At 52.6% G+C, this 26,937-nt stretch overlaps 2 protein-coding genes across 7 annotated transcripts; both read left to right on the top strand.

The window, feature by feature from the left end:
* The first annotated feature begins 590 nt into the window (after positions 1–590).
* FIZ1 (FLT3 interacting zinc finger 1) lies at positions 591–5,821 on the top strand. Of its 5 annotated transcripts, none has more exons than XM_025985236.2 (4): positions 616–695; positions 1,316–1,523; positions 2,125–2,476; positions 3,590–5,821. In XM_025985236.2, exons 2-4 carry the CDS (start codon positions 1,519–1,521, stop codon positions 4,787–4,789), a joined length of 1,557 nt encoding a protein of 518 aa, XP_025841021.1. In that variant the 5' UTR covers positions 616–695; positions 1,316–1,518; the 3' UTR covers positions 4,790–5,821. The 5 variants fall into 5 exon arrangements, with proteins under 5 accessions (XP_025841023.1, XP_025841021.1, XP_072615878.1 ...); XM_072759777.1 differs by lacking the exon at positions 616–695 and adding an exon at positions 708–1,167; XM_025985238.2 differs by lacking the exon at positions 1,316–1,523 and having other exon boundaries at positions 591–695.
* Positions 5,822–13,191: 7,370 nt separating this feature from the next.
* Positions 13,192–16,240, top strand: ZNF579 (zinc finger protein 579). 2 transcript variants are annotated; one of them, XM_025985247.2, is made up of 2 exons: positions 13,192–13,329; positions 14,381–16,240. In XM_025985247.2, the coding sequence occupies exon 2, from the start codon at positions 14,383–14,385 to the stop codon at positions 16,066–16,068; it is 1,686 nt and encodes a 561-aa protein (XP_025841032.2). In that variant the 5' UTR covers positions 13,192–13,329; positions 14,381–14,382; the 3' UTR covers positions 16,069–16,240. The 2 variants fall into 2 exon arrangements, with proteins under 2 accessions (XP_025841032.2, XP_025841031.2); XM_025985246.2 differs by lacking the exon at positions 13,192–13,329 and adding an exon at positions 13,336–13,513.
* Positions 16,241–26,937: the final 10,697 nt, after the last annotated feature.

The raw sequence follows: 26,937 nt of genomic DNA, 5'->3' as shown, positions 1-26,937 counted from the left end.
GGTCCTAAGAACCGCTTACATCCTCGCATGGAAAACGCGCCTGCGCGCCCGTGGCCCTCGCCGGCCCCGAGCGGGAAATAACCCCACCAACACATTCCCCAACCTTGTAGGAAAATCTACCCTCTCACAAAGCACCCAGCAGGGTGACCCAATCAAAGGTACCGCAGGGATGAGAAGCGGGAAAATGGCTGCTAGTTCCCATAACTAACATGGCGCCGGGTAGGCTTCAAAGTGCCCAGGAGCGCAGACAAGATGGAGCCTGCTCTTTACTCTGAGCGCTACCACAGTCGCCGAACTTCGATTTTTCCGTTCTCCTGATGCAACTCCACTAGGAGGAGCGTGGGGCTGCGAAAAGATAATCAAATCTGCTCTCATCCACGTTAACACCCGTCAGGGCAGGCACGGAGAAGAGGCAGCGCAGAGAACTGGCTGCCCTTAGTCTGCATGGCGCAGGAGTCGCCCCAGGCCCCGCCCCTGCCCTGCCCTCACCCAAGATGGCGGCGCCCTGGCTTCTACAACCTCCAGGGCTAGGGGAAGGCACGGGAAGCAGAGAAGGGCGGGGGAGAGGGGGAAGCCAAGGGGGCGGGAGAAAGGAGGAGTGTGGGGGAGAAGGGAGCCGAGGCGGAAGTCGAGGGGCCCCCAGGTGGAAGTGACGCTGCCCCCGCTGCCCAAAATGTCGGCGCCCAGAGGGAGGTGTAAGTAATTAAAGAGAAAAGCCGACTGACTTTCCCGGCCCCCTGGGCCCGCCCCAGGGCTCCAGAACCCCCGCTCCGAACGAGCGAGGTGGGCCCGCCCCGCTGCGGTTCCCGCCTGGGCTGCTCGTGCCCCGGGCGCCCGGGGCCGCACCTTTTAGGGGCAGGGGGGAGGGGCACAAAAGGCCGGTACTCGGGGCCTCGGTCCCAGGGCCGACGTTGGGGGGGTGGGCAGCCCTGCAGGCTACTGGGTGGGAAGGAGGCGGGGCTTCGTGGCGGCGGGGGCGGAGCAACCGCAGGGAGGAGCTTCCAGAGTGGGCGTGGCTTGGGATGGAAATGGGCCGGGCTTGAAAGATAGACGGGACCTACCTGGGGCTGAGTGGAGAAACCGAGCTCAGGGCAAAGGCGGGCACAGCTTAGAGCAGAAGGGGAATCGTTCGTCTGGGAGTGCGCACGGGGAGGTGATGGGACTGAGGTGTGTGATTTGGCTAGTCCTGGTGGAATTAACAAGTCTCCGGAACGGGAGTGCGGTGACTTAGAGGGGTGGGGAGGCGCTCCCAGTAGAGAGCTGAGAAAGGGAGGTCGAGGGGAGTGGTCTTGCAGAGTACCGGGCTTCCTCACAGGTCAGAGTTCAGGGAAAAACTGAATGCAGCTTTGGAGGCGGACCTTAGCGGAGAATGCATGGTGGGACTTGGGAAACTCAGAGGAACTTAGCAGACTGTCCTAATCAGAACAGCTTACCTGCTGAGCACTCGTTGCGCCCCTGCCTACGTACGTAAGCTCCCAGTATGCATTGCCAGTTTTGCCTAATGCTCACCTTCACTGCATGAGGTAGGTACTCCTGCTATCTCTATGCTGCAGATGGACCGAGTTTTACTTGGTCTCACTGGAGGTTCCAGGGCCCCCACACCTTTGTCCTCTCATTCGCTAGGAATGTGACTCTTTGTCTGAAGATGACTTTCACTCATGAAGAAGAGTGGGAGAGCCTTTCAGAGGGGAAGGGTCTTATCTAGGAATACAAGAGACTTTGGAAACTGTGTGGGGACCTTGGGAAGACTAGGTGGTACCTGACTGGGAGTAGGCGTGGCTTACCAACAGTGGGCGGGGTTTATATTGGAGTGGGCACGGCTTACCAACATGGATGGAGTTTAGAGAGGAGTGGGGAGTCCATTGGAAAAGAAAGTGAGAGGCTTAAAAACCGTCCAGTAGGGTGGAAACCATCTGGCCGGCATGGGAAAGATCGGCAGAGGAGTGGGAGGAGGGTTTGTAGGGGAGTGGGAGGGGCTTAAGGGACGGTGAGTGTGGCTTGGAGGGAAGTGGGAAGGGTTCCCAGGGGGAAAAAGGTGGGTGTGTGAGTCCAGGGAGCCTGATGGAGAGGGCTCGTGGGGAGCTGACTACCTCACTTGCCCTCCGTGTCTCCCCCTTGCTCCAGAGATAGCCTCCACTTGCCACTGCCCTCGCACCACGCCACCATGGATGATGCCCCACTGCCAGTGCCCCCGGTCCCTGCCCCGGCCCCGGCCCCAGCACCTCCCGCTGCCGCTCCCCGGGTCCCATTTCACTGCAGTGAGTGTGGGAAGAGCTTCCGCTACCGCTCAGACCTTCGGCGCCACTTCGCCCGGCACACTGCACTCAAACCCCACGCATGTCCACGCTGTGGCAAGGGCTTCAAACACAGCTTCAACCTGGCCAACCACCTGCGTTCGCACACCGGCGAACGGCCCTACCGCTGCTCTGCCTGCCCTAAAGGGTTCCGAGACTCCACCGGCCTGCTGCATCACCAGGTGAGTCCCACAGGCTGGCCACCGTCGGAGTCACAGGGCTCCTCACTGGACAGCAGAGAACACTGTACTTTCTCACTTAGCCTTACAGTTCTCCAGGCAGGAACTACCAATCAAAAGGACTCGTCGCTCCAAATCTCCCTCTTCTACTCCCAGACTTTTAAATAAACCACAAAGGCCAATATCAGTAAAGCACAGTCTTGAACCATACATTGGCCACATGACAAGTGCCAGTAGCCACATGTCGCTCATGGCTGCCTCGTTGGTCAGTGGCAAATATAGAATGTTTCCATCATTTCAGAAAGTTCTTTTTTTTTTTTAAGATTTATTTATTTATTTATTCATGATAAACAGAGAGAGGCAGAGAGACAGGAGGAGGAAGAAGCAGGCTCCATGCCGGGAGCCCAGGATCGCGCCCTGGGCCAAAGGCAGGCACTAAACCGCTGAGCCACCCAGGGATCCCCATTTCAGAAAGTTCTTTTGGACAGTTTTTGCTCTAGAAGTTTGGGCATTTATCTTAAAAAGCCACTTCCCAGCCCAGGGAATTATAAATGTTCCTCTCTACCTTTCTCTAACATCCACTCCTGTAGAGGACACCAGTAGGACATTGGAAAGTTTGTCAACGATAATTCTAATTTCTAGGAATTGAGTCATTTTTTAGTGATGATTTTATCCTGTCACAAAAACCCTGTGAGATAGGTAGCACATATCACAGAGGAGAAGAGTAGAGTCCCAGAGATGACGTTTACTTGTCCAGTTTTCACTGAGAGTGGAAGGCAGAGCTGGGGTTTGAACCCAGGTTTGTTAGTGCTCAGAGCCCTAGGACTTGGCCACTCTAACAGGGAGTCCCAATCTCCTGGGTGGGCTTGTTGAAAAGGAATAGAAGTTAATCTGGAAGAATGGGAGGAAGAGTCTTCCAGTCTTAAGGACCAGCATGTGCAAAGGTCCTGAGAATGAAGGGACCAAAAGAATGCCAACACGACCCAATTTATAGAAGACAAGTGAGAGGATTGGAGCTATATGGGGCTTTGTAGCTGCAGCAGGGAGCTTGGGCCGCATCTCTCTGGAAGTGCTGGAATCTGGCCTGATGCTATGCTCTTTCTCCTGTCCTCCCAGGTCGTACACACTGGTGAGAAGCCCTACTGCTGCCTGGTCTGCGAGCTCCGCTTCTCCTCGCGTTCCAGCCTGGGCCGCCATCTCAAGCGCCAGCACCGCGGGGTGCTCCCGTCCCCGCTACAAACCGGTCCAGGCCTGCCAGCCTTGAGCGCGCCCTGCTCCGTCTGCTGCAATGTGGGGCCCTGCTCCGTGTGCCGGGGCGCAGGGGCCGGGGGCGGAGAGGGTCCAGAGGGGGCGGGCGCGGGCCCGGGCAGCTGGGGGCTGGCGGAGGCCGCTGCTGCCGCCGCCGCCTCACTGCCCCCGTTTGCGTGTGGTGCCTGTGCGCGGCGCTTTGACCACGGCCGTGAGCTGGCGGCCCACTGGGCCGCGCACACCGACGTGAAGCCCTTCAAGTGCCCGCGCTGCGAGCGCGACTTCAACGCCCCCGCACTGCTGGAGCGGCACAAGCTGACGCACGACCTGCAGGGCCCCAGTGCGCCCCCTGTGCAGGCCTGGGCCTCGGGGGCCAGCGCTGGGCCCGACCTGGTGGGTGAGAGCGGCGGCCCTGCGGAGGCGGGCCCCGCGCAACCAGCCTGGGACGGCGGGCTGCTCCTGGGCAGCACTGGGGGCGGCGTGCCCGAGCTCGGGGGGCTGCTCCCCGAAGGCGGTGGGGAGGCCCCTGCCCCGGCGGCTGCAGCCGAGGCTTCGGAAGACACCCTATACCAGTGCGACTGCGGGACCTTCTTCGCATCAGCTGCGGCGCTAGCCAGCCACCTGGAGGCCCACTCGGGCCCCGCCACGTACGGCTGCGGCCACTGTGGGGCCCTGTATGCAGCCCTAGCGGCCCTGGAGGAGCACCGGCGGGCCAGCCACGGCGAGGGTGGCGGCGCAGAGGCAGCCGCGGTGGCCCCCGAGGGGGATCCCGGTCCTGGGGAGGCCGCATCCGGCTCCGGCCGGGGCAAGAAGATCTTTGGCTGCTCCGAGTGCGAGAAGCTGTTCCGCTCACCGCGCGACTTGGAGCGGCACGTGCTCGTGCATACGGGTGAGAAGCCGTTCCCGTGCCTGGAGTGCGGCAAGTTCTTCCGCCACGAGTGCTACCTCAAGCGCCACCGGCTGCTGCACGGCACCGAGCGGCCCTTCCCCTGCCACATCTGCGGCAAGGGCTTTATCACACTCAGCAACCTCTCGCGGCACCTGAAGCTGCACCGGGGCATGGACTGACCCCGCCAGGCCGTGCCTCCGCCTGACAGCCCCTCCCTAAGGGCTGGATGCAGGGGCCTGCGGTGAGCGACCCCAGCCAGTTAACACGGGGCCACCAGACACCCACGCAGACCCCTGAGCTGGGGGCAGCAAATGAACAGGGAGAGACTCCACAGCTCCAGAGTCCAGGATCTCAGAAGAAACTCCTGAGCTTGACACCCCTGGAGTAAATGCTGGGCACCCCCAAATCAACAGGCCTCCCCAAGCTAGGGGGGGCTAGCAATGAGAAATGGGTCTCTACAAGTACTTCTCATCTTGAGGACCCTACTAATAAGAGATGGGCATCCTTCCCCCAAAGGAAGAGTGCCCCTCTCACCAAGAGCCATCATTCCCAAGGACCTTGATCTGGAGAATGTGGGGGGACCATGTCCCCAAATTTCCCTAGATCTCCCAAATGCTACCCACCAGTCACTGGTGCCCCCCCCCCAAAGGATATAGCCGGAATCTGCCTTTCCTCCACCCCCATTTCATTCCTTATGCTGAAAGAGGACCAGGGTAGATGCCCCCTGCCCTCAACCCCTGTCCCCAATTAGGTCTCCCTCCCCTACTGCACAATGGATCAACCCTAATGAATTTCCCCATCCCAAACACTAGAATAGGCTGGTTTGAAATCCTTCCTGCCCAGTAGAATGAACTGAATCAGATACACACCCCTGTCCACTGGAATGGGCTGGTCCAGATTGTGGCCTGTACCCCGCTCTCCTTAGGCAAATAGGGCAGACACTCCTCCCTTCCTCTAGAGTATGGGCCAGTCCACATCATTCCCCATCCTGTGAACTCATCTGAGTGGGAGGTGGTGGACATGGGGTTTTCCTCCCACTCTGTTGTAGCACCTGTCTTTTCATCTCTGTTGGTTTGTCTGTCTCTGTGTTCCTCTTAACCCCAAGGGGAAGGGGGGTTTGGCTATGGGGTTCCCCCTGTGAGCCTCAACCTTGCCCCTCATCCCATTCCCTAATGTCTCCAGGATCCCAATAAACCTTGTCCTGTCAGTCATTGCTGTCTCATTTTCTGATCCTTGGCTCCAGAGAGGTGGGAATTTCTGTCCCTGATTTAGGATGAGCTCCCTAAGTAGAGACAGATCTTTCCTCCATCCCTCCCTTCTGACAAATGAGCCTCTTAGATAGTGCAAGACCATTAAAATCAGAAATGGCTTAAGTTTCGTCTAAATGGAACTCCATCCCTTAAAACACAAGATCCACCTCCAGTGGACTGAACTTGCCCCGTAGAACCAGACATGGCCTTTAGAAACCATCAATCCCATAAGACATGCCCCCCTAAAATCCAAATGGTCTCCTTAAAGAAAAGTCCTACCCCTAAGAAGAGACCTTATATCTTAGACTGCCTCCAGGTGACCAAATGTAGACCAACCTTGATAGGATAGGATTATCCAACACTGTATCCAACATCAAGGGTAGGATTCACCCATCAGGGAAGGAGTCAGTGACTCCTGTCTTCTGGCACTAGATCACATTCCTGTACTGAGTACCTGAGTACCTGCTCCGTGCCAGAAATCCTCTTGGGTGATCCAACAGCAAAGAAAAGAACTTATGCGGTTTATATTTTAGTGTTTGGGCGGTGGGGTGGAGAAAAGTAATCAAAGAAATGAAAGTCTTTTCGAGTGTTTCTGAGCATGCTGAAGGAAGGGAGGAAAGATGTTAAGAAAGTGAGTGACTCTGTGACTATGCTGTCTTGTTCATGTGTCCGGTGGATGTCTCTACAGAGGTGGCATTTGATCTGAAACCAGAAGGATGCCTGGACAGCCACGGGAGAGGGAGGGAGGGATGAACAGAGGTGGAGGGGTCAGGCCCTGCAGAGCATGGTGGGCAAAGACAGGCATTTGGCTGTGCTCTCCAGCACTGGGACACAAGATTTTAACATGGAGGCATGTGACCCCTCTTGCACTTTACAAAGTTCCTTCTGGCTGCTGAGTGGAGAAGGAAGTGGAGACAGCAGGAGGCTACCGCAATGCAGCAGGAGAAATGCATCAGTAGGGGCCTAGACCAGAGTGGTGAAGAGAAACGGATGGATTCAAGATGAATTCCGTAGGTGGAATGTGTGTGTGTGACTGAAAGGGAGGAATGAGGAGGGACTGGTTGGGTGGTAACACTTTGTATCAAGGCCAGAAAGGGGGAAGAACAAGTATGGATAGGGGCTTAGGGGGATCAAGAATCCCATTTTGAGGTCCTTAAACTTAAGATGCCTGGGGGATTGGCATCGATTAATAAGGCTGAATATGTGCATATCCTTTGATAACAGTGATCCCACTGCTAGGCACAAACCCCAAAGAATTTCCTTCACCTGCACTGGGAGACACATTTTTTTTGGGGGGGGGGGAGACACATTTAAAACATTCCCAGAAGTAACAGGTACAGCCTCAAACTCTGAACAGCTGATATGTCTTTGCTATGGTCTGAATGTCTATGTTCCATCAAAATCTCTATGTTGAAATCCTAAGGCCCAATGTGACAGTATTTGGAGAAGGAGCTTTTGGGAGGTGCTTAAGTCGTGAGGGTGGAGTCCTTATGCATGGGATCAATGCCCAAACTTAAAAGGCCCCAGAGAGATCCCTAGCCCTTTCCACCACGTGAGAACACAGCAAGAATGCACTGGCCATAAACCCAGAAGAGGGCCTCCCCCAGAAGGCAAGCATGCTGGTGCCTTGATCTTGGACTGCCAGCCTCCAGAACTGGGAGCAATAAATTTCTGTTGTCTATAAGCCACCCAGTCTATGGTATTTTGTTACAGCAGCCACAGCAGACTAAGATATCCATCAATAATATAGCAGATAGGGGATCCCTGGATGGCTCGGCAGTTTAGCGCCTGCCTTGGGCCCAGGGCGTGATCCTGGAGACCAGGGATCGAGACCCGCATCAGGCTCCCTGCATGGAGCCTGCTTCTCCCTCTGCCTGCGTCTCTGCCTCTCTCTCTCTCTGTGTCTATCATAAATAAATAAATAAATAAATAAATAAATAAATAAATAAATAAAAAGAACAGTGGGGTTGGATGGGTTAGGCTAGGAACGGGATATGCCAAATCTTCTATGGACTCTGGCATGGCTGCTAACATTCTGTTTCTTAATCTGGTGATCTACTGATAATTATTTGTTGACCGAACATCTGTATCATGCTCTTTTAGTCTATGTGTCTTATATTTCACAACGAGAAAACTTAGAGGGAGGCATATTTGGGGAGAGAGAGAGAAAACAAGAAGACATTTTTGCCTGGAGATCCACAGTTGCCCGTTTGAAGGCTCCAGGTCAGCTCCTGGGGATACCCAACCTTAGAGATAGTTCCTCTCCACTCTCCCAACCAGGAACCAGGAACCAGACTCATCCCCTGGGGCAAAAAAAAAAAAAAAAAAAAAAAACTGTGATGGAGAAATGAGACTGGCCCCCTTCCATTCAAGCACTGCCCCAGGGACAAGACCGGCTCACTTAGAGACCTGCTCTGCCTGGAGCCTTGAGGGCCTGGAAAGGAGCCAGGGTTGTCGTGGAGATGGTAGCAGGCTAGGGATTAATGAATTGGGACCTCTGGAGGCTGAGGCTCCACCCACCTCACCTCCAACTCAATCTTTTCTGAGACAATAGAGACAAGGACTCAGCCATTTCCTGTCCATCTCCCAAGGGACTGGCAGCGGGCTGGACCATGTACTCTACTCCTCTCTCTGTGGCCCCATTTTATAGATGTGCTAATTGAGGCTCAGAAGGGGTGGGGTTGGATTTTACTCTGGGAGTGAGTGCCAATTCCTGGGCTGGAGCTGACGACTCCCCTCTCCCCTTGCATCTGCTGGAGGAGATGGCACCTGCACTCTCTACTGAACTCCGCATGTACCCATCACCTCAGTCTTCTCCCTTCAGGGGCATCCCCCCTCATGAAGCCCCAACTTCACCCCTCCTGGCTCATCCACTTTTCTAGGTGCAGCTGGGCACTGATGGATGAGCAGTTAAGCAAACTGGCAAAGCAGACCCCTGCCCTCAGGTATTTTATTATATTCCTCAGTGGGTAATCCACGAACCACCTGATGCTTGTTTGTGCTAAGAACAAATTGAAAATTAAGGCAGAGTAAGGATGATAGGGGTGACAGGAGGGCTGTTTTTAGCTACAATGGACAGGAGGTGTCTCTGAGGACATATGATAGAAATGAGGGGAGTAAGGGAAAGTGTGTAAATCTAGGGGAAGGGCATTCCAGGCAGGGGGAACAGCACGTTCAAAGGCCCTGAGTCAGCCCGGGTGGCTCAGCGGTTTAGCGCCGCCTTCAGCCCAGGGCGTGATCCTGGAGACCCGGGATTGAGTCCCAGGTCCTGCTCCCTGCATGGAGCCTGCTTCTCCCTCTGCCTGTGTCTCTGCCTCTTTCTCTTTCTGGCTCTCATAAATAAAGAAACAAAATCTTAAAAAAAAAAAAAAAAAAACACAAAAACAAAGGCCCTGAGTCCGCAAAGAGGGTGGTGTGGCTGGAGCAGAGTGAAGCGGGAGAGAGGTAGCAATCAGTTGAGGGCGGCTCCAGGGACCAGACCTGCCCAGCCTTACAGGCAGGGGGTGAGGAACTCGGGAGGAAGGGTTGGGAAGCCACGCAGGGTTCACAGGATGTGATTTCTGGGGGCGGGAGACTGGCCGGTGGGAGTGGGGCTGGAAACAGGAGAGCCAATGAGGAGGCAGTTGCAGGGGGACGGGCACCCAGGAGTGCAGTCCTGAGCCAATCAGTGCTAGGTCCCGCCCCCTGCCCGGGAGCCTGCTACCCCTCCGAGGCAGCACTACCCAGGCCCCTCTCTCACCTGGGCCCGCGCCCCGCCTCCTCCCTGCTCCCAGCCTGGGTCTCCCCTGCATCCGGCGGGCCTCCACGCGGGTCTCACAGGAATTTCTCTAAAACACTAATCGGATCATGTGACTCCGCAGCTTAAAACCTTTTCAATAGCTTCTCAGTGCACTAGAAATGCGTCCAGCGTTCAGCCTGGACCAAGAGGCCGACATAGTGGCTTGTGCAGCTCCTGGCTTCTCTCCACCACAATCCAAGGCCTGGAGTTTCCCCCAAGACAAGATCTCCATTCCCACCCCACCCCCATATGCTGTTCCCTCTGCTTGAAATTCTATTTCCCACCATTCCATTCCTGAATCTTCCATCTTCCTTCCTTCCTTCCTTCCTTCCTTCCTTCCTTCCTTCCTTCCTTCCTTCCTTTCTTTCTTCTTTCTTTCTTTCTTTCTTTCTTTCTTTCTTTCTTTCTTTCTTCTTTTTTCTTTCTTTCTTTCTTTTCTTTCTTCTTTCCTTCTTTCTTTCTTTCTTTCTCTGGAAAAAACGTTAAGCCTTTAAAATATACATAATGAGGGGATCCCTGGGTGGCGCAGCGGTTTGGCGCCTGCCTTTGGCCCAGGGCGCGATCCTGGAGACCTGGGATCGAATCCCACATCAGGCTCCCGGTGCATGGAGCCTGCTTCTCCCTCTGCCTGTGTCTCTGCCTCTCTCTCTCTGTCTCTGTGACTATCATAAATAAATAAAAATTAAAAATAAAATAAAATAAAATACACATAATGAAATAACACCCCCCCCCCAGGTATAGACTCAGAATTGAAAACAACCGTTAAAACAAAAATGTATACATGAACACTCACTATTCACAACAGCCAAAAGATAGCAACCACCCAAATGTCCATGAACAAATGAATGGACAAACGCGGTATACCGATACAGTGGAATATTATTCAACCATCAAAAGGAATGACCTACCAATACATGCCACACGTAGATGAATCTCAAAAACATGCTAAGTGAAAGAAGCTAGTCATAGGAGATGACATATTTTATGACTCAAATGATACAAAATGTCCACAGTAGGTGAAGCCATAGAGAGATAAAGCTTGCCAGGGGCTGGGAGGAAAAGGAAATGGGGAGTGACAGCTTAATGAATCTAGATTTCTGTTGGGGAGACAAAAAAGTTCTGAAACAAGATAGTGGGATGGTTGCATGACATTGAGAATGTACTTAATGCTACTGACATGAATGCAACATGCTCACACACACATATACTATCAGCTTTGAAACATTAGGAGGTATACCTTACTCACTGTAGGCTCCTCTAGGATCTGACTGCTTCTCTCTGCTAAAAGGTAACTCCTACCCTGAATGTGATGCTTATTGTTTCCATGGGTATTTTTAGATTTTTCACTCATATGTATATATCCTTTAAAAAGTGGTATTATTGGGGCAGCTGGGTGGCTCAGTCTGTTAGGTGTCTGCCTTTGGCTCAGATCATGATCCTGGGCTCCTTGTTAAGCAGGGAGTCAGCTTCTCCCTCTGGTCATCTTCCTCTTCCCCATCACTCATGCTCTCTCTCTCAAATAAATAAATAAAATGTTTTTTTAAGTAGTTTTGACCGGGTGCTTTTTAAAATCATGCTCTTCATCTCTGTCATTTCTCCCATCTCTTTGTGAAAGGCAAAGACTCAGTTTTGCAATGTTTTAGTAACCTCACTTTAAAATGGAAGAACAAAAAAATAAAAATAAAAAAAATAAAATGGAAGAACAATGTGACCCACTCCAGAAAGGAAGGAGAAACAAATGGGTTTGTATTCGTTAAGCACTTACAAGACTAAGTTATTACTTATTTTGGTTATATTTATTTTTATTACCCCCCCCCCCCATTTTATTTCTTGTTCCTTTAGTTTTTTTTTTTTTTTTTTTGAGTATGGAACACATTCACATGGTTTCAAATTCAAGAAGTACAAAGGGATAGAGTGCAGTAAGTTTCAGTTCTGGGAGTCAGACAATGTTGCTAGTTTACTCTCTCTTCTTCCAGGCAGAACCTACTGATAAGCTCAGACAGAACAGGTTGCAGGCTGTTTGCCACCTTGCCTTCCCCCCAACCCCCTTTCATGTTATCACTTGGAGCCTTTCCATATTTTTACACAGAAAGTTTCTTCATTGGGACACCTGGGTGGCTCAGTGGTTGAGTGTCTACCTTTGGCTCAGGGCGTGATCCTGGAGTCCCAGGATTGAATCCCGCATCAGGATCCCTGCATAGAGCCTGCTTCTCCCTCTGCCTGTGTCTCTGCCTCTCTCTCTCTCTCTCTCTCTCTCTGTGTGTGTGTGTGTGTCTCATGAATAAATAAATAAATAAATAAATAAATAAATAAATAAATAAATAAATCTTTAAAAAAAAGGAAAGTTTCTTGATTTTTTTTCTTTTTTTGGGACACATAGCATTCCACTGGGCAGATCAATCATGACATCACTTGAATCCCCTATGCGTGGGCACTTAGCTCATTTCCAGTCCCTTGCAGTGCTGTGCAATACAGAGCTGATTCACCTGGAACAGATGTCATTGTGCATTTTTCCGAACAGATCTACCTGACAGATAAGTTCCCAAAACTGCTCACTTGTTAAGGCTGTTTCGAATTTCACTCACTCCAACCATGTACAAAAAGGTCCTGTTTCCCACACTCTTCTACTTCACCCTAAACATCGACGCGCTGCAGCCATCCCTCTGCAACAAGCCTTTGCTGCTCAGTATCAAGCATTTGAGCTGTGTTGAGGTGCATTTCTCTCTGGTTTTCCTTTGCTCATCCTTCTCATTCCCAACAATTGGCTCTCATCCTGCAGGTTTCAGCTGAAACACTGTTGCCTCCTGGAAGACCTTGAGGATTGATCTCACCTCAATAGGAGATCAGCTCAGCGCCTTCTCTGTTCTCTGTCTTACCACCAAATCCTCTTTTCTGCATTAGAGTACATTTTCCATGAAGGCAATTGGATCTGTGTCTGACTGCCTCCTGAATCTGACCGTGACCTTCCTGCACACAGGGTTCAATGGCCTCTGCCACTGTAGATCCAGCACCAAGGACAGAGCTAGCCCACAGTAGGTGCTCAGTAAATACTGGTAGCTTAGGATCCGGGGAATATGTGTAGCAAAATACATGCGGAAGGACTTACAGTGGGTGGTCAATACGTGTTGGTGTCTTAGGAGCGAATGAAAATACGCAGGGCTTGTTATAGAGGGGGTCACTGAGGCTAGGAGAAGGGACAGTCACTTGTTCAGGCTGGAGTGGGATTCTGGTCCACAGGGCCCCTACTTTCCCTAAGGCCTCTGCCACTGCCTCATTCACCTCCCTCCCCTGGCACCCCCTTGCCCAACACAGTGCCTGGCACAGACAGGACCTGATAAATGTGTATTTGTTGAAGGAATGAATGAATATGTGTGTGTGCTGGGGTGGGGAGGGGAGCTGCGTCCAGCCTCCCAGGCCTCCAGCCCCCTCCCCGTGCAGGACCCAGGAATCCAAGCCACCCGCCCTCCCCGCCCCCTGGGTCCCCTTGTCCTCCCGCTTCCGGCCTCTCAGCCTGTCTTTCCTCCTTTGGGCTCGGTCGGCAGGTCGGGTTTCCGGGGGGAAGGCTTAGGCGGTGACACCGAGCCCAGCCTCCTCCACCCCCCACCACGCTGGGGCCCTCCCTCCCTCCCCGCCACCACTGTCCGCGTTAGGCCGGCCGCGGGGAAGGAAGAAAGGAGCGAAGGAGGCGGAGGTAAGGACCGGGTGCGCAGCGATGGGGGCCCAGCGCCAGGCCCTGGGCTCCGAAATCTGCGAGGCCACGACCTGCTGCCCCAATTCTGCTGATCACGCCTCCGGGGAACCGCAGGCTGGGCCCAGTGGGGAGATTGCCCCCCCTTGGGGACCTGGGGCTCCGGACCCCAGCAGCCTTGGTAGAGGTAGGCGTCCAGGGGCTGGGCCCTCAGCTGCCTCCTCCCGGAGGATTCCGGCAGCTGAGCCCCCAGCCCCCTTCTCTCCGTTGTCTTTAGGAGCCCAGCCCCCTCCCCCAATCCTCTCTGCACTGGGACCCAGGAATCCATGCCCCCCCACACACACACACACAGGAGTGGATCCCAGTCACCTCCCAAACCTCGGGTCCTGATCCCCAGCTCCCACCTCTGTCAGTCCCGGGAGTCCAGACCCCCCAGCCTCACCCCTACCCTAAAGTCTGAGCCCTCCTAGCCACAGCCTCTCCCAGAGCCTGGTCCCGGCACTCACACTGCATCTCCAGGGCCTCCCAATGTTTATTCCACCCCCTCCATTTGGGCACCACAGCGGGTTCCCAGCCCCTCCCAAAATACTCTAGGGGGGCCACTGGAGAGAAAGCAGTTGGCGCAGTTGGCTGACTGTCTGCCTGTCTCTCCTTCTGCCTGCACCTCTGGCTTGTTCCCTGTCTCTACCTTTCCCTACCTCCATTCTGCTGTGGTCCTTCTGACCTCGGTGTTTGCACCATCTCCCCCCAAATCTCTTTGTTTTCTCCCCATCTCTGTCTCTGCTGGGAGTCCCCATCTCTCTCTCCTGCTGTCTCCCATCCTGTTTCTGTGGCTTCTTCTACGCTGTCTGTCCCGGGGTCTCTGTGTCTCCTCTGTCCTTCTGTCTTGCTGGCCCTTTCCGGGGCCTGGCTCAACATCTGGCCATCCCTGAATCTCCCATCTCTCTGGGTCTCTGCATCTCTGCCTGGCCCCACACATCTCCCTTTATCTGACCCACTCCACATCCCCCACCCTCCACCCCAATGTCTCCTTGTCTCCCCTTTCTCCTTACAGGCATGGATCCGCAGCCCCCTCCACCGGCCCAGGGCAGCCCACCTCACCGTGGCCGGGGCCGGGGCCGGGGTCGAGGCCGTGGCAGAGGCCGGGGCCGTGGCAGGGGGGGCGCAGGAGCCCCTCGGGCGCCCCTGCCCTGCCCAACCTGTGGCCGCCTCTTCCGCTTCCCCTACTACCTCTCCCGCCACCGGCTGAGCCATTCGGGCCTCCGACCCCACGCGTGCCCACTGTGCCCCAAGGCCTTCCGCCGGCCTGCCCACCTCTCCCGCCACCTGCGTGGCCATGGGCCCCAGCCCCCCCTGCGCTGCGCCGCCTGCCCCCGCACCTTCCCGGAGCCCGCCCAGCTCAGGCGCCACCTGGCCCAGGAGCACGCCGGCGGCGAGGTGGAGCTGGCCATCGAGAGGGTGGCCAAAGAGGCAGCCGAGTCCAGCTGGGGCGCGCAGGACACTGGTACGGAGCAGCCCACCACCGCAGCGGCGGGGGCCGCAGAGGAGGAGGCCGCGTGGCCCGAGACGTGGCCCGCGGGCGAGCCGGCCTCTCTGGCGGCGCCCACAAGCGCCGAGCCCCGGGAGTCGGAGGAGGAGGAGGCCGAGGCCGGGGCCGCAGAGCTGAGGGCCGAGCTGGCGCTGGCGGCGGGGCGGCAGGAGGAGAAGCAGGTCCTGCTCCAGGCCGACTGGACGCTCCTGTGCCTCCGCTGTCGCGAAGCCTTCGCCACCAAGGGCGAGCTCAAAGCGCACCCGTGTCTGCGCCCCGAGGGTGAACAGGAGGGGGAAGGGGGTCCCCCGCCCCGGCCGAAGCGCCACCAGTGCTCCATCTGCCTCAAGGCCTTTGCCAGGCCCTGGTCGCTGTCCCGCCACCGGCTGGTCCACTCCACTGACCGCCCTTTCGTGTGCCCAGACTGCGGCCTGGCCTTCCGCCTCGCCTCCTACCTCCGCCAGCACCGCCGCGTCCATGGAGCGCTCAGCCTCCTGGCCCCGCTGCCCCCGGCGGGCAAGAAGGACGACAAGGCCGCGGGCGGACGGAACTCAGGGAAGGGGTCCGAGGGGGGCGAAGGGGCCGAGTGCGGCAGTGCTTCAGAGGGGGGAGAAGGTGGGCAGAACGGAGGGGACACCGCCCCGGCCCGGCCCCCAGCCGGGGAGCCTCGCTTCTGGTGCCCTGAGTGCGGCAAAGGGTTCCGCCGCCGGGCGCACCTGCGGCAGCACGGAGTCACCCACTCGGGGGCGCGCCCTTTCCAGTGCGTGCGCTGCCAGAGGGAATTCAAGCGGCTGGCTGACCTGGCCCGCCACGCGCAGGTTCACGCTGGGGGCCCCGCCCCTCATCCGTGCCCGCGCTGCCCGCGCCGCTTCTCCCGCGCCTACAGCCTCCTGCGCCACCAGCGCTGCCACCGGGCCGAGCTGGAGAGGGCCGCAGCCTTGCAGGCGCTGCAGGCCGAGGCCCCGCCATCGCCCCCGCCACCCCCGCCGCCCCCGCCGGCGGGGCAGGAGGAGGAAGGGCTCCCGCTGCCTCTTGCACACATCAAGGAAGAGCCGCCCTCCCCGGGGACCCCACCCCAGTCACCGCCACCGGTCCCCCCGGTCTTCCTCAGCGCCTCCTGTTTCGACAGCCAAGACCATTCAGCCTTTGAGATGGAAGAAGAAGAGATCGACAGCAAGGCCCACCTGCGTGGATTGGGAGGCCTGGCCTCCTGACCTTTATACTCACTCTTGGCCCCTCCATTTGGCTCTCGGTTTGCAATACGGAGGAAGGAAGTTGAAGGAGAGGCGCCTCCTATCTACCCACCCCTCCCCTTCCAGCCCTCAACACTAAGGAGCAGGGGGGGGGGCCCTGGACCACCCCTCCCACCCCATTGCCCACCCCCAGGACCCCTGATGCTGGCTAGGAACTGCTTGCCCCAAAAGGCCTTTGAAGGACGACTTGGAAAAGGAGGCGGAGAATGTTGGCCAGAGAGATGGAGACTGGGGGGGGGGGGACCCTCTGCCTGGCTGTCCCCCATTGTACACACTGGACACCATCACCTCTTTGGAACTGCCAGACCCTGGGGGTCCCCAGTGAGCAAAGGTCCATCCCTGTCCTTTTGTCTGTCTGTGAATAAATGTGAGTTCGTGAAACGGGAGAGAGTGAGGTTGTCTGTGTGGGCTGCCAGAGGGGGTCTAGGGTGAGCCGGGATTTGTCCAGTAGGCTCCAAGCTTGCATTCCAAGCAGGAAGGATCCAGATTCCCACAATGGGGAACAGGAAGGAGGTGCTCAGCCAGCAAGAAACTTGTGAGAAGAACTGGGAGTGTGACAACCCTGGTCACCATCTGTCCAGGAATCTTTGGGGAGCCCCATGGCATCCCCGTGCAATCTCTGTATGCATTCTTTCAGCAAACATTTTCCAGGCACAGCACTTGGCCCCGGGGACACTGGAAAGGAGAAAGCCACTGCCTCTCTATGAGGAGCTAAAATTCTAGACCCACCCTGCTCCATACAGTTTGGCCACTAGCCACACATGGCTGCTTCCATTTAGATTTAGAATGAGCAAATCAATTTAAAACAAAATAATTAAAAACGTTCAGTTCCTCAATCACACGGTTTCAAGTATTCAATAGCCCCATGTGGCTGATGGCTACCTTGCTGGACAGCACAGATCTAGAACATTCCATCATTGCAAGAAGTTCTCTTGGACAGAGCTGCTCTAGACAATAAACTTATCTTCAGTGGAGCACCAGGTATTAATAAGGGCTCCTGAGAACACTGTGTGGCTGGGAGGGCAGGCCCTCTGATGACCTTTGAATGAAGAACCAGATGGAGGGAACAGCTAGAACAATGGCCATGAGGTGGGTTGGTGCTGCATGTTTGAAAAACCACAAGGAATGAGGGATGGTGGAAAGTATATTTTTCTGCAAACCTTCTAATGGTTTTTTCTTCACCCACTTATTTGGGTCTTGAGAAGTGGATGGAGAAGGATTTGTTCAAGCCACCTTATTCAGACCCTTTCTCTTTCCTTCTATTGACATCTTGCCCTCCCCCAGCACCTCCAATGGCTCTCTCTTGCCCTTTGCAAATAATGGCATTAACCACTTAGGTATCGTCATGCCTGTGAGGCCAGGAAAAGAGAGGTGAGTTCATCCTAGTTTTCCAGGGCAACAAATGGAGGCTTTGGGAGGAAAGATTCTCTGGTGTGATGGAAACACCAGGCAGGGCCAGGATGGAGGGAGGGAAGCCGGGAACATGGAGGTTGAAGGTCTAGGAAGGGAGATGCTTCTCCAGAGCTCTGCAGAATTCCCCACCCCTGTCAAAGATTCAACACACCTTGGCTGAGCCCTTGACACGATGCCTGGCACATAGTAGACATTCAATTCATGTTAGCCTGTTTGATCATGGGGGCCTCAACCACAGGGGAAGGAGGGTGGGGATAGAGTGATGAGTGAGACCACCTGAGCACCAGCCCTCCTGGAGCTTACAGACCAGCAGTGGACAATAATCAAATATTGGCAGAAATAAATTAGGGCTTCCAAATGAGACCAGTTCTCTAACAAACTAGATCCTGTAACTAAGCATCAGAAGTGAGGGGCTGGGGAGCTGGGGTGTGCTTTCATGATGGCAAAGCTACCTCCCTCCCCAGGAACCTTCAATGGCTCCCTATTACCACATCCAAACACAGGTCACTGTTTAGCGAGCACCAACCATGGACAGACACCTTTTCAGCACAATCGCATTGACAAAACTCATTGAGGGAAGGGATTTTATAACCCAATTTACAGAAAGGGCAAACAGGATTAACATTAAGGCATTTGTCCTACTTTGGAAATCACTATCATGAATTGAGCTCTTTGTATTCAACGAGGTACTTTGTGGAGAGGTCTGCAAACACTGGTTGGCACCTGGGAATCATTGCTGTTGTTGCTTTGTTATATTATTTTCCCAGGCCGATGTAGACCTTATCTCAGGGAGTCCTCAGCACCCCACTGGGTATTAGGAAACATCCTGACCACTTTCTGGGGGCTAGACAGACTCAGAGCGGGAGTCCCTTGTCCAAAACCTCAGCCAGGAAGTGGTGGCATGGACCCCAGTCCAGACCAGCTCCACACCCTGCACACCTTGTAGCCAAGCCCATCTAACCCTTAGGATCTGTTCCCAGGCCCATTGACCCCTCCTTACCTGTGTCTGGGTCTCCAAGGCCCAGGCATCCTGCTCCACTCTCCACAGCTTTGCCCACCACCTGCCCCCTCCCTGCCGGCTTACGGGCCTTGAGGATCTGCTGCACCTAGAGAGAAATGTTCCTAGAACAAAACACAGAACATAGGGTGAGAGAAGGTCCTTGAGGATGGAGCTCGGTTTCCCGTTTTGCAGATGAGAAGACTGAGCCCTAGACAGGTGGGACAGATCCAAGAAATGATAAAACCCCCAAGGGACCGCTATTATTGTGAAGCAACAGTCCTGGTGTTCATGCATCAAACCCTGTAGCTTGTGTATTACCTCAACCACATGTTCATAATCATACAAAACATTTCTTGAGTATCTAGCCTAAGGCTCTTTCTAAAGGGATTTCGTGGAGTAGCTCCTTTACTCTTCACATCAAGGTCAATAGATAGATACTGTTACGGGCTCAATTTGTTTCTCTTAAACAGCTTGAGATCTCATGTGCATACCGTAGAATGCACTCATTTTAAGTGTATAACTAACTCAGTGCCTTTTAGTGACTTTATAGGATTGTACAACTATCACCCAAAGCAAATGTTAGGACATGTCCACCCCAAAATCTCTTGTGCCCACTAATAGTCACTTCCCATCTGTACCCCCTAGCTCCAGGCAACCACTGTCTCCACAGATATGCCTCTGTTGGGCAGTTCCTATAAATGCATCATACAATAAGTTCGCTTCATGTCTGGCTTCTTTCACTGTGCATGCTGTCCTTAAGGTTCATCCGTGTTGTAAGATTTATGAGTACTTCATCCCTTTTTATGGCTGAGTAACATTCTGTTGTATGGATAGACTGCGTTTTGTTTACTCGTGCATCTGTTGGTGAACATTTGGGCTGGGTCCACTCTTCGGCTGTTGTAAACTGCACTGCTATAATTTTTCTTGGTGGACATAGGATTTATTCTCTTGGGCGGGTTCTCAGGAGCAGAATTGTTAAGCTGTGTGAGAAGCTCATGATATACTTTTTTTTAAAGATTTATTTATTTATTTATTTATTTATTTATTTATTTATTTATGATAGGCATAGAGAGAGAGAGAGAGAGGCAGAGACACAGGAGGAGGGAGAAGCAGCTCCATGCCGGGAGCCTGACGTGAGACTCCATCCCGGGACTCCAGGATCGCGCCCTGGGCCAAAGGCAGGCGCCAAACCGCTGAGCCACCCAGGGATCCCCCCCCCCCACCTTTTTTTAATGTGCTTTTGGCTCCTCTGGTGGTTGCATAGTCACTCCTTTTTTTTTTTTTTTTTTAAGGTTTTTATTTATTTATTCATGAGAGACACACACAGAGAGAGAAGCAGAGACACAAGCAGAGGGAGAAGCAGACTTCATGCAGGGAGTCTGACCCGGGATTCGGTCCCGGGACTCCAGGACCCCACCCTAGGCCAAAGGCAGGTGCCAAACTGCTGAGCCACCCAGGGATCCCCTACATAGTCACTCTTTAAAAAAAAAAAAAAAAAGAAAGAAAGATTTTATTTATTTGAGAGAAAGAGAGTGAGCATTAGCAGGAGGGAAGGACAAAGGGAGACAGAAGCAGACTCCCCGCTGAGCAGGGAGCCCCACATGGGGCTTGAACCCGGGACCCTGGGATCATGACCTGAGCAGAAAGCAGACACTTCACTGGCTGAGCCACCCAGGCACCCCCAAAGCCTGTGCTCCTAACCCTTGTCAGGTTTTTTTTTTTTTTTAAGATTTTATTTATTTATTCATGAGAGACACAGAGAGAGAGGCAGAGACACAGGCAAAGGGAGAATCAGGCTCAGTGCAGGGAATCTGATGTGGGACTCCATCCTGGAACTCGATCCTGGAACTCCAGGATCACCCCCTGGGCAAAAGGCAGGCCCCAAATCGCTGAGCCACCCAGGGATCCCCCTTGTCAGGTTTAATCCGATCGATCGTGAAATGAAAGAGAGGTCAGGCAAAAGTTGGCCAAAACAGGCTTTTAATGGGATGCGCTCCCGGGCGAGGTTCCGTGGCCCGCAGGGGAGGGAGAGCAGGGAGTTGAGGGCCTGGGAAGTCCCGCGCAGGGGAGGGCAAGCGGGCTTCTTAAGAGGGGAGGGGTAAGCGGTTGGGTGTCCGTAGGGGATGATAGGTATTAGGGCATATTAGTGGTGAAATCCGTATGGAGTAGTAACTGCCCATGCCCTTATATGGGGTCTGGGTAAGGTAGGTTCAGGTTTCCTGCATAGGTCCAGTGTCCCCCGATGATGTGTCCTGGGGTGGTCTGCTGGTGATGGGAAGTTCCGAGGTGGAGCAACAAGGTGGAGGGTCCGCCACCATTTTGTTGGTGCCTCCCGAGCCCCCTTGATCCCAACGGCCCAACAACCCTTATACAAAGATTCATTCTTGCCCTGTTATTCATTCATTCATTCAGCCTGAACCTTTACTGAGCACTTGGCTATGTGCAAAGTACTATGCTAGAACTGGGGAAAAGATCAGAGGACAAAGAGACAAGGTTACATTTTGGCAGAAGACACAGATAGACACATATACTCAGGACACTGATTCCGCAAGTATTTATCGAGCCTCACTATGTGCCAGGCATTGTCAACTGCTCACTATGTGCCAGGCACTGTCAACTGCTGATAGGTGAAACAGACACAAATCCCTGCCCACATGGGGCTTCCGTTCTAGTGGCAGGAGACATATAGGACACCATAGGAAGCAGATAAACTATATAAAACATCTTAGGGAGGGATGCACGCTGTGGAGCAAGATGCAAGATGAGATGCGCGGAGGTTTAAAAGCTGCAGACACTGGAGCCCCATGGATAACTGGGGACGCGTCTCAGGGGAGGGCACAACTGATGCAAAGGTTCCAGGCAGGAATGTGACTGGTGTGTTCAGGAAGCACAGAGGCCACTGCGATTGGGAGAGAGAGAGGAGGGAGCGAGGGGGAGGGGATGGGAAGAATATGGGAGTCCCGATCTGGATCCAGGAGGCACTCACAGGGACTCTGATTTCTACCCATGTGAGATGGGAAGAGAGCCTCAGATGGAATCATGAGGAGGCTGGCACAGTGGCACCTCCCTTTTTCCTTTTAACAGGAATTTTTTTTTTTTCTTTAAGATTTTATTTATTTGAGAGAGAGTGTGTGAGCATGAGCATGAGGAGGGGCAGAGGGAGAAGGAGAAGCAGACTCCTCACTGAGCAGGGACCCCGATACAGGACTTCTTTCCAGGACCCCGAGATCATGACCTGAGCCAAAGGCAGATGCTTTGTCGACTAAGCCACCCAGGCACCCCTCCCCCCACCAAAAAATTTTAAGTAAACTCTACACCCCCAACATGAGGCTGAACTCAGGACCCTGAGATCAAGAGTCACACACTCCAGCCACTCAGCTAGCCAGGCACACCAACATTTGAAAATTTTAAAACACATAGCAAATGGAAAGAATTAGAGACTAAATGCATATCCTCAGCCCTTAGAGTCTACAGTGAGCATTTTTTGCTCTATTTGTCCATAATGACTTTGTCTATCCATCCTTACATTTATCCATCCACCATTCATCTTTTAAAAATTTAATGAACTTCTCTTTTTTGAGCAGTTTTACATTCACAGAAAAACTGAATGGAAGTTGCAGACAGTTCCCGTACACCTAACTTTAAAATAATTTCATTTCAAAGCAATTTGCAAATATTAGATCACATCACCCCTAAACACGGCAGCATGCATATCGTAACAAGATATCAAATATTTTTTTTAAGATATCAAGTATCTGTTTAAGCTTCTTGTCTTTGGTAAAATTTAAAAACAGTGAAACGCATATATTCCACATGTTACCATTTGATACGTCTTTAGAAATACTACTTCTGAATAGCACAGACCCCTCTCTTGATTTTTTTTAAAGATTTTATTTATTTATTTATGAGAAACACACAGACAGAGGCAGAGACATAGGCAGAGTGAGAAGCAGGCTTTGTGCAGGGAGCCCGATGTGGGACTCTGGGATCACACCCTGAGCCAAAGGCAGATTTAACAGATTCCCTCCGGCTTCTATATGGAAAATTAACTGGTAGGGAGTGGGGCAGAAGTCCTCTTGAGCCCACCTGGTTTGCTTTTTATTTAATTTTTTTTAAGATTCATTTATTCATTCATGAGAGACACACACACACACAGAGGCAGAGACACAGGCAGAGGGAGAAGTAGGCTCCATGCAGGGAGCCCAATGCGGACCCAATCCTGGGACTCCAGGACCACACCCTGGGCCAAAGGCAGGCATTTAGCTGCTGAGCCACCCAGGGATCCCCATGCTTTTTAATTTTTTATTTATTTTTATTTTTTATTTTTCCCCATGCTTTTTAAATAATCTTTTCTTTTTAGAATAGTTTTAGGTTTGCAGAGAAATTGAAGTGGTACAGAGGCTTCTCCTGCATCCAAGTCAGATTCCCCTCGTGTTATCCTACGACCGGAGTCCACCTGTCAAAACCGAGGAAACAAAATCTGATCCTAGAACACTATCAACCAAACACTCCCCCTCACTCAGATTTAGCTCTTTTCCCCTTGATGCTCCTTTTCTGTTCCAGGATCCCACCCTGGATAGCACATGGCCTGTGTCATGCCTCCTCAGCCTCCTCTGGTCTAAGATCATCTCTCAAATTTGCGTTGGTTTTTGATGACCTTGACAGTTTTGAGGAGCCCTGGGGAGAAACCAAAGCCAGTGTAGCACCTTTTTCAGCACATCCCCTTGGGGCCACGGAGGCCCCCCCACCCTGCATATATCCATGTGACTTATCACCCATGATGCTTCCCTTCATAATCTGGCAGATTATGCTATGGCGCTCGCCAGGTGTCTCCACTGGAGAGTGACCCCTCACCCTCTGCTCTGTGCACAAGTCACTGATGCATCCCACGTGGAAAGTAGGGGGAAGCATCCAGATACAATTTTGAAGATTCTTCTGTCCCTTCTCTTTCTCCTGTTTATGCATTTATTCAGTTGTTTATTTGTATCTATATGGATTCACAGATGTTTATTTTATACTTTGGGTGATAGTCCCATATGATTTTTTTGTTTTTGTTTTTGTTTTTAAAGATTTCATTTATTTATTCATGAGAGACATGGAGAGAGAGGCAGAGAGACACAGGCAGAGGGAGGACTCGATCCCAGGACCCTGGGATCACTCCCTGAGCCAAAAGAAGACACTCAACCACTGAGCCTCCCAGGTGCCCCCAGTCCCATACCATGTTAGTTATTTATGTATTTTATTTATTTTATATAAATGTATATTATAGCCCCATACAATGTTATTTATTTCATTGAAGCCCACATTTTAATGTGAGAGAGTAAGAGAATAAAGCAGTGCTAGCGGAGAAGCAGGGGCTTCAAGCTGGTGCTATGACTTCAGTTAGGTGGTCCTAGAGGGCTTCTGAAAAGGAGTGATTTGAGACTTGATCCAGATGATCTAGAGAACTGAGCCTGTGATCAGGAGCTGGGACACCCTCCCTTTCCAGAGAAGCTCTGAGGCTCCAAGGGGACAGTCACCCACCCACAGACATCCAGCAGCTTGAAGCTACACCTCCCTCTGGGCACTAGGCCCATGGTGGGCGGTTTCCACTGCCTGCTCCTGGCCTCCCCGGGGCGCGGTTTGGAATCCAGCCTCAGAGGCCAAACCCCTGTGCCTCCTGGGCCCTTTATCTCAACCACGCCCAGCACTGTGCCTGGCACAGACTCATGCTGCATAAATATTTACTGCCTCTCACCCAGCTGCTCGAGCCCCAGCCGCCTTCTTTTCCCACTGCCGGCTGGGGCTTTGCCCCAGTTCTGCCCTCCTCCCAAATCAACGTTTTTGTCTCAAGGAGGGAGGGGGCATTCTGGCACCAGATGTGGAGCCAGGGAGAGGGAAGTGACCCACCCAAGTTCACTGGGAGAGGAGGGCCAGAGAAAAGAGAAGGATAGTTCTTCCAGACTGGCCACCTCCAGGGTTGGACTATCAGGATAATTGTAACTCCTGGGCAGCTGGATGGCTCAGTCGTTTAAGCATCTGCCTTCAGCTCAGGTCATGATCCCGGAGTCCTGAGATTGAGCCCCATGTCGAGCTCCCTGCTCAGTGGGGAGCTAGCTTCTTCTCCCTCTGCCCCACCACCCCATTCATGATCTGTCTCTCTTTCTCCATCTCAAATAAATAAATACAATCTTAAAAAAAATAATCAAAGCTACTGTTCACCATCACACTCATTCTCCAGTGCCCACAGGCCACACTCAAGAGCTGCTTTTGTTCAAACGACAGCTCGGTAGGTTCCCAGCACCCCCTTGGCTTCCTCATCTCAGCCTCAGATGCGCAATTCCTCTGCCTGGAATGACTCTCCCATCTGTCCTTTCAAGCCTCCTCTACGAGGCTCTTCCTCCTTCAGCCCATCTCTATCAATCTCTTGTTGTGGGCAGATCCCAAGATTCCTGCTCCCCTGGTGTACACACATCTCCCAGTGCTGATCCAGGAGCTACTGTGAAAGGCCTTTGCACACGGCACTAGGATCTGAAGTCAGATAACGCGGATGGAGCTAGAGGGCATCATGCTTAGTGAAGTAAGTCAGACAGAGAAGGAGAAATACCATATGATTTCACTCATATGCAGAATGTAAAAAACAAAACAAAAACAGACTAATAAATACAGAGAACAAACTGGTGGTTGCCAGGGGGGAGGGAGTGGAGGATGTGGAAATAGATAAAAGGGATTAATTAGGAGGCACAAACTTCTAGTTATTAGATAAAAAGTCTCAGAGATAACGGGCACCTTGTGTGGCTCACTCCATTAAGTGGCTGACTCTTGACTTCGGCTCAGGTCATAATCTTATGATCCCAGATTTCACACAGTGGGCTCCGCATTCAGCACAGTCTGCTTGAGATTCTCCCTCCCTCCCCTCTGCTCTTCTCCCCACTCACGTGCGCGCATGCACTCTTTTTCTTGCTTTCTCTCTCTCAAATAAACCTTTAAAAAAGAAAGTCATAGAGATGAAAAGTACAGCACGGAAAATAATATTCAATAATATCATAATAGTGTTGTATGGTGTCAAGTGGTGATTACACTTCTCATGGGAACTGTCAAATCGCTATGTTGTGCACCTGAAATGAATATAATATTTTATGTCAGTTATGCTTCAATATAATTTTAAAAAAATATCTAACTCAGGGCAGCCAGGTGGCTCAGTGGTTTAGCGCCACCTTCAGCCCAGGGCCAGATCCTGGAGACTCAGGATCGAGTCCCACGTCGGGCTCCCTGCATGGAGCCTGCTTCTCTCTCTGCCTGTGCCTGTTCCTCTCTCCCTCTCTCTCTGTGGATCTATCATGATTAAATAAATAACATCTTTTAAAAAATATCCAACTCAGTTAATTTAAGCTAGGAAAGTGATCTTTGGTGGACCTGGCCTAATCAGGTGACTCCCTAAAAGGGACGGGGCTCCTTCTGGAGAAAGATTCAGAGCTTCAGGGGGATTCAACAAGAGGGAGATTCTCTGTTCCAGGCTTCGAAGGAGAAGAGCACCTCATACCCAGGGGATGCAGGCAGCCTCTGAAAACAGTGGATTCTGCCCAACAAGCAGCAAGGGAATGGGGAGTTCTCAGTCTTCCTGAAGCAGAGAGCCGTGTCATTCATGCCTAGGTTTCTGACTCAGAAAGCGTGGACTAATAAGGAGGTGCTCTTTTAAGCTGCTAGATTCCTGGTGGTTTGTTACACAGCATGGAAAACACATGCAACCTGTTTTGTGGCCTTCACAGAGCTCTCAGTCAAAAATAAGTTGGTTTCTTTGTTTCCAATAGGTCTATGTTCATCCCCTTGTGCTAGTGAGGGGGGACTGCTGTAACAAAGTATCGCAAGCCCTATGGCTTCCAACAATAGGATTGTATAATACAGCATTGTGGAGGTAGAAGTGGAAGGTCCTGTGCTGGCAGGGCCATGCTCCCTCTGAAGCCCCCAGGGGAAGCCTATCTCTCCTCTGCCTAGGTCCTGGTGGTTTGCCCGCCACCCTGGGCTTATAGGTGCCTCACTGCTCCACCTTCATCTTCACGCACTGGTGGCCCCACATGGCCATCTTTCCACTTTTTCCTGTGGGAGGATCATATAGGAACCCGCCTTACTCCACAGTACCATCTCCTCTTACCTAATTTCATCTGCAGTGATACTATTTCCAAACAAGGTCACATTCTGAGGTACTGGGGGTTCTGCATACTGTTTTTGATGGGGGGGGGGCACAATGTAACCCATACCACCATCCCCATCCACCTGTGCCATGTGCAGGGTGCAAATCTTGGCTGGGTTTCACTGGGTTCCTAGAGCATTTAGTATTGCCTTGGCACAGAGTAAATGCTTAAAAAGATTTCATTTTTGCTAAATCATTTGATGAATTATTTCTCAGAGCCTCTTTCGACATCTTTCAGGTGAGGATC

This window comes from Vulpes vulpes, chromosome 1 (genome assembly GCF_048418805.1).
Source record: "Vulpes vulpes isolate BD-2025 chromosome 1, VulVul3, whole genome shotgun sequence".
Classification (NCBI taxonomy): domain Eukaryota; kingdom Metazoa; phylum Chordata; class Mammalia; order Carnivora; family Canidae; genus Vulpes; species Vulpes vulpes.
This window is presented reverse-complemented; position numbering and strand designations above follow the sequence as displayed.

Coding starts and splice junctions, on each gene's coding strand:
- FIZ1 (XM_025985234.2), top strand. Junction 2,477..3,589: donor CCGGCCTGCTGCATCACCAG/GTGAGTCCCACA, acceptor CTGTCCTCCCAG/GTCGTACACACTGGTGAGAA.
- ZNF579 (XM_025985246.2), top strand. CDS start 13,351: ATGGGGGCCCAGCGCCAGGCCCTGGGCTCCGAAATCTGCGAGGCCACG. Junction 13,514..14,380: donor CCCCAGCAGCCTTGGTAGAG/GTAGGCGTCCAG, acceptor TTCTCCTTACAG/GCATGGATCCGCAGCCCCCT.